Source organism: Nycticebus coucang, chromosome 18 (genome assembly GCF_027406575.1).
Source record: "Nycticebus coucang isolate mNycCou1 chromosome 18, mNycCou1.pri, whole genome shotgun sequence".
Taxonomy (NCBI): Eukaryota; Metazoa; Chordata; class Mammalia; order Primates; family Lorisidae; genus Nycticebus; species Nycticebus coucang.
Window position 1 is genome coordinate 76,164,007 of NC_069797.1, and position 6,401 is coordinate 76,170,407.

The following is a 6,401-nucleotide window of genomic DNA, read 5'->3' on the forward strand; positions in this document are numbered from 1 at the left end:
AGCAGCTGTCGCTTCACAGTCACTTTCTCCTTTCTGCAGTTCAGGACTAGAGGCATGGGGCACCCTATGGGTCAAACCAAACCTGGGATCCCACACACACAAAACTCTCTCCCAGTTACAGCCACCTCCTCTTTGGTCAAGAAATGAATTACCTTCCTCGAAGGCCCAGGTAGGTCCCTTGGCCTGGTCTATAGACAACTATGGCCTAGGCAGCTGGGACATGACAGGGCTGGCTGAGCCTGCTGTCACTTGAAGCCATCTTGATGAAAGAATTTTTGTGGTTCCTTTTTAGGGCCATCTGTTCGCGGCGCCGCCTCCCACTCCTCCCGCTGCCGCCTGAGTCACTGCCTGTGCAGCTTAGGCTGCCTGGCTCCCCCAACCAGCCTCCGGTATTTGGAGATCTTAACAACATGCCAGACGTTGACAACAAAGAACAGTGTGAACTTGATCAAGATTTGGGTGACGATGAAGAAGTAGAAGAAGAAGAAACTGGTAAAGAAACAAAAATCAAAGCTCGTCAGCTGACTGTTCAGATGATGCAAAATCCTCAGATTCTTGCAGCCCTTCAAGAAAGACTTGATGGTCTGGTAGAAACACCAACAGGATACATTGAAAGCTGGCCTAGGGTAGTTAAAAGACGAGTGAATGCTCTGAAAAATCTTCAAGTTAAATGTGTACAGATAGAAGCCAAATTCTATGAGGAAGTTCATGATCTTGAGAGGAAGTATGCTGTTCTCTATCAACCTCCATTTGACAAGCGATTTGAGATTATTAGTGCGATTTACGAACCTACGGAAGAAGAATGTGAATGGAAAGCAGATGAAGAAGATGAAATTTCGGAGGAGCTGAAAGAAAAGGCCAAGATTGAAGATGAGAAAAAGGATGACGAAAAAGAAGATCCCAAGGGAATTCCTGAATTTTGGTTGACTGTTTTTAAGAATGTTGACTTGCTCAGTGATATGGTTCGGGAACACCATGAACCTATTCTGAAGCACTTGAAAGATATTAAAGTCAAATTCTCAGATGCTGGCCAGCCTATGAGTTCTGTCTTAGAATTTCACTTTGAACCCAATGAATATTTCGCAAATGAAGTTATGACAAAGACATATAGGATGAGGTCAGAACCAGATGATTCTGATCCCTTTTCTTTTGATGGACCAGAAATTATGGGTTGTACAGGGTGCCAGATAGATTGGAAAAAAGGAAAGAATGTCACTTCGAAAACCATTAAGAAGAAGCAGAAACATAAGGGACGTGGGACAGTTCGTACTGTGACTAAAACTGTTTCCAATGACTCCTTCTTTAATTTTTTTGCACCTCCTGAAGTTCCTGAAAGTGGAGATCTGGACGATGATGCTGAAGTTATTCTTGCTGCAGACTTTGAAATTGGTCACTTTTTAGGTGAGCGTATAATCCCAAGATCAGTGTTATACTTTACTGGAGAAGCTATTGAAGATGATGACGATGATTATGATGAAGAAGGTGAAGAAGCAGATGAGGAAGGGGAGGAAGAAGGAGATGAGGAAAATGATCCAGACTATGACCCGAAGAAGGATCAAAATCCAGCAGAGTGCAAGCAGCAGTGAAGCAGGATGTATGTGGCCTTGAGGATAATCTGCACTGTAATAGCCTAAACACAACTATTATTTACTTACAGCCTTATGTGTTTTGTATTTTCTTGGTAGACTTAGGTAATTTTTTTTAAAGAATAGGAACTAATATTTTAAAAACCAGTTTGTTCTACCTAGCATTTTAACTATGGTTTTTTTGCCATATATGTTGAATGCACAAATTCTTTCAGCATGTTCCTTCATTGCAACATAGTTTGGTTCTTTTGGATTATTTTCATTTTGTAGCTATTGGAACACAGCTATGGAATTAACTGTTAAATGAAGCATAGTTTCCCCCTAATTTTTGTCCTTAAAGAACCAAAGTATTTCTTCAGCTGTTAGTTGAATGGGGTTAAGTCCACTTGTATTAGCTGTGCCTTTCATTATTTTGTTACAGAAATACAGTGACATAAACTAAGATAATTCATTATTTAAAACAAAAAATTGATGAATCCACTCTATGGTTAAGAATTTCCAGTATGCCCATACCCGATAACTGTTAGATTATTATTGGATTTTGTATTTTAGTTGACAAGAAGTATAAAGCAACTAAATGCAGTTACTGAAACCACAGGGAGAAGAAGAAAACCTAGGCTTTTCGAAAGTTAGCCTGGTAATATTTAACTGTACTTGTAAATTTTATTTCCATTAACTAAGTATCTTTTTTTTTTTTGTGGTAGGAGCTGCCTTCTGCTTCCCTGGAAAGGATGAATTTACATCTTTTGACAAGCCTATTTCAAGTTTTTTGTTCTTGTTTGTTTGTTTGCTTGTTTTTGTTGTTGCAGCCTACAATAAAAATGTCAAATACAAAAAAAAAAGAATTTTTGTGGTTCATTGAGACCCAAAATGATGCATTTCCCCCCTTCCCAGAGCCTTCGGACTGCACTTCAAGACCATGACAGCCACAGAAAACCAAGCAACCCGAATAGACATGAAGCCACTCAAGTCACTTGGAGACCACAGGGAGCTCTTGGCTTAAGAGAGAAAATGACCCCCAAGGAAAACTCCCCTGCCCACTGGTGGGTTTTCCAGGGAAGTTGGACCTCTGGAGAACCAATGCTGCCCAGCAGCCATTGTTCCCTGGCCGCTACTAGCCCCAGGCAGTCTTGTCCCCCTCCTCGCCCAGCACACAGCCAGGCTTCTCCAGCCGTGAGGGCCCCAGGAGCCACAAGGACACCAGGAGCCAGGGTGGGCTGGAGGATGCCAGGAAGGCGCAGGCTTCACAGGCTGTGGGTCCATGCAAATGAGATGCAAAGTGATATGTAAATCAAGCTTCTCTTTCTGAACCTCCTCTGGTGGCTGAGCTGCTACAGCCCTGCGGGTGCTCTGAAGGCCCCTACCATCTGCTTCCAGCCTCACATCAAGGACAGGAAGGTTTGGCGATGGTGAGGTGAGCAGGGCCTCGTACAGAGCAGGGACAGCCTGGCCACTGACACCCTGCCCACCTGACAAGCCCTGGGGACGCTGGAGCTCGGTGTGTGTGTCCTGGGGTTCAGCGGCTGTTGCCTTCTTCTTGGCTGCCCTCCAGGGTGGTGCCCAAACACATGCACCCTACTTCCCCAATTCTGAGGTACCTCTGGGATGAATGCACAGCAACTGTGGGCAGGCAGATGCCCCCGTGCCTCACTTTAGCTTCAAGGGGGTAGCTGTTCAGACTGGGCACCATACTCAGGGTAGAATCTGCATGGACATTTCCGAGCTTGGTGTCGTCATGGGCCATTTCCTGCCCAAGGGGTGAGGGCCGGGCAGGGCAACACATCCTGCCCACCTAGCCAGAGTTGCATCTCCAAAACTACACTGGGGCACCACTCAGAGGCCCTCTCCGTCCACACTGGACAGTCCTAGCCCAGGACACCTAGAACCTACTTAGAAATTGCCTCTGTGGAGTCCCAGAGCTACAGGGCCCTGTGGTAGAGAAGGAGCCAAAGTTTATGACCATAATCATGGGAAGGGAGAGAGTGGGCACAGAAGCCAAGAGCAGAGAGGCCAGCCCTGGGCAGCCGCCCCAGGACTGGAACCACGAGGCCCAGCAGGGAGGCACCTTGGGCAAAGGCAGAGGAGAAAGCAGGAAACTTCAGGAGGGGTCACCAGCAGGGCCACAGACCAACACTCTCCACCCCACCCCGACATCGCTACCCAGGCTGCCCCCGACCCAGCCAGGGTCCAGGACTTCTTTGAAAGGCTATGGCCTCAGTTCCGTCTAGGCTCTTCCCTACGCCCCCTTGTGCCTCCGATACCTCTTCGTCTGAGATGAGAAGATCGGGAGAGAGAGAGAAAGGTGGAACAAACGGGCCTGGGTGGGCGCCCTCCTTCCCTCTCAGCGGGTGCCAGCCTTCAGAACCCTGTGGCACTGGGCTGGAGCCTGTGCAGGGGATGCTCTCAGAGACAGCCCCTTCCTCAAGGTCGCCCAGGCTGGCATCTTCCTGCTTCCTGCAGCCTGAACCACGTCTCTCTGCTCCTGTCCTCTGCCAAAGTCTGCAGAGGAAGAGGTGGCTACTGTGGAACCTCCATCTGGTCAGTGGACATGGGCACTGCCTACACCACAAAACTCTGCATGGGAACAGGCTGCATTCCTCGGGCCACAGGCACAGAGCAAGCACCACTGCATGGCAGGCTCTGCGCCAGCCCTGGGGCTTCAGAAACAGCTGGCAGTGGGGGTTCTCCCTGGCCCACCTCCTCTTCCTTTCCACCAGTGCCCACACTGGCTCTGTGCCTACTGTGATTAATTTGAAAATCGGGGGACTCCCTACTGCTCCAAGGTGGGGATCACCCTTCACAGTGAACATGACTCAGGGCATAAGCAAAGCCCTGAAATAACCAGATAATTCACCAAACTAAATGTAAAGCCAAATTCCGACGCTCAGGTGCTTTCCTGTACCGAGAGAGTGCTGGCACCTTGTCTCAACATTAGCTGGCCCCTCTGTGTGATGCTGCCTGTGACCCCAGGACAGGAGGCGTCCCAGATGCTACCTGCTTTCCCTACTGCCCTCCCGTGTGCTCTCAGCTTAGCTCTGGCTTTGCTGAGGGCTGCCTGGGCCAGCAGCTGCCAGATGGTCTGCTGGGGACACAGCCCAAGGTGTGTGTCCCCAACCAGCCACATGGGGCTTTCCAGCCCTGGCCAGCTCTGAGCCGTATGCATCAGATGAAGAACCAACAGAGGAGGTGTGTGAACCACACTCACAGAGACCCCAGGTGCACACTCACCTGGGCAGTGCCTGGAGCTTCCACCAGCCAGCTCAGGGAACACCACAGTTGCTGCTGTTGTAAACAGGCCATGTTTGGGAGCCAGCTCAGGTAGCACACACCTGTCGGGGGTGGGGATGTGGGGTTTTGGTCCAGCTGATGGTCAGATTAGCGGTATGACCTCGGACTTGCTCCTTAACCTCTCTGGACTTCTGTTTTCTCATCTGTAAAATAGAGAAAATCAGACCTTACATGCTTATTATATAGGTCATATGACTATTTATGCAACCAAAGCTGTGCTTTATAGAGAATCTTCTATGGACCAAACATTTCGATCAATACTCTCTGACAGAATTTCACATATTCATTCTGTGACGAAGGCAGAAGTACTGTCTCTGCCTCTGTTTTATACAGGAGGACGCTCAGGCTGTGACATCACACAGCTGCGAAGTGGTCCAGTCTGGTCAGGGTCTGTGGGGCCGTCCTCACTGCTGAACAGACCTGGAGCAGCCCAGGGGAATAGAGGGCTGTCAACACAGTGCTGCCTCCATCCTTGCTGTGACAGCGCCAGCTCGTTTGAAAATCAACCAGCCTTAGCTCCCACATATTTCCCTGCGTGGGTTTACTAGCTTCCTAGGGCTGCATGACATAGTACCCCAAAACCCCTGTGTATTGTGTGGCTTAACACAATACACATTTGTCATCTGACAGCTTTGTGGCTTGTAAGTCTGTGCACAGGGTGGCGGTATCCACAGCTTAGGGTCTCACTAAGCATCTCCAAGATCAGGGCTACAGTGTCATCTGAAGCCTGACTAGGAAAAGATCTGCTTTCCATACTCAAGTGGTTGTCACAGGTTGTTGGACTGAGGACCCGAGTGTCTTTCTGGCTGTCTGCAGAGGCCACCCTCAGCCCCCTGCCACATGGCCCCCTCATAGGCACCTCACAACAGGGCTATTTGCTTGGTTCCAGACAGAGAAGGAAAGCTTCCTTGCTAGACCAGCAGTAAGCCACTGAGTTAGAGGGCACTATGTCACAATGTCACCGCACACACCCAGTCAGTCCCAGGCCCTGTCCACACTTAGGAGGAGGGGCTCACACAAAGGCACAAGCACCAGGAGGTGGGAACGGAGATCTGCCAAGAGTCTGTCGGCCACAGTGTGAGCCACAGTCACAGACAGTCACATACCCAGTTCCTGGAGATAGGAAGAGAGGCAAGGGCAGGTGAAGGAGCCACCCAAGGCCAGCCTAGCATTCAGGGTTCCCCTGTCAGAGTTCTCACCAGCACCTACAAACATGCCCAGCTTCACAGACACAAATAAAGGTGAGGCTTCTGGGAGGACCAAAAAAGGCCAGGGCAAGGGACAAACGGCCAGGCAGTCAGCGCTAGACCACCAGCTCCGTGAGCTGAGAGAATGTCTGTTTTTACTCCCTCCTGCATTCCCAGTACCCAGCAGTGCGCAGGGCCCCTAAGCACCCAGCCAGCATCTGCTGGATGAAGTAAACACATCAGCTGATGGTAGCAATTGGGACTGATAGGAAGGGGAGAAGGTGGGAAGGGAGGTGTGGGGCAGGGAGCTGGCTGCAGTGTGCGGTGCCTGCCTCCCTCC

General features: G+C 49.7%; 1 protein-coding gene across 2 annotated transcripts; it reads left to right on the forward strand.

Moving 5' to 3' along the window:
- The first annotated feature begins 297 nt into the window (after positions 1-297).
- Positions 298-2,428, forward strand: LOC128570654 (nucleosome assembly protein 1-like 1). Of its 2 annotated transcripts, none has more exons than XM_053570027.1 (2): positions 298-1,622; positions 2,291-2,428. In XM_053570027.1, exon 1 carries the CDS (start codon positions 411-413, stop codon positions 1,584-1,586), a length of 1,176 nt encoding a protein of 391 aa, XP_053426002.1. In that variant the 5' UTR covers positions 298-410; the 3' UTR covers positions 1,587-1,622; positions 2,291-2,428. The 2 variants fall into 2 exon arrangements, with proteins under 2 accessions (XP_053426002.1, XP_053426003.1); XM_053570028.1 differs by having other exon boundaries at positions 298-1,594.
- Positions 2,429-6,401: the final 3,973 nt, after the last annotated feature.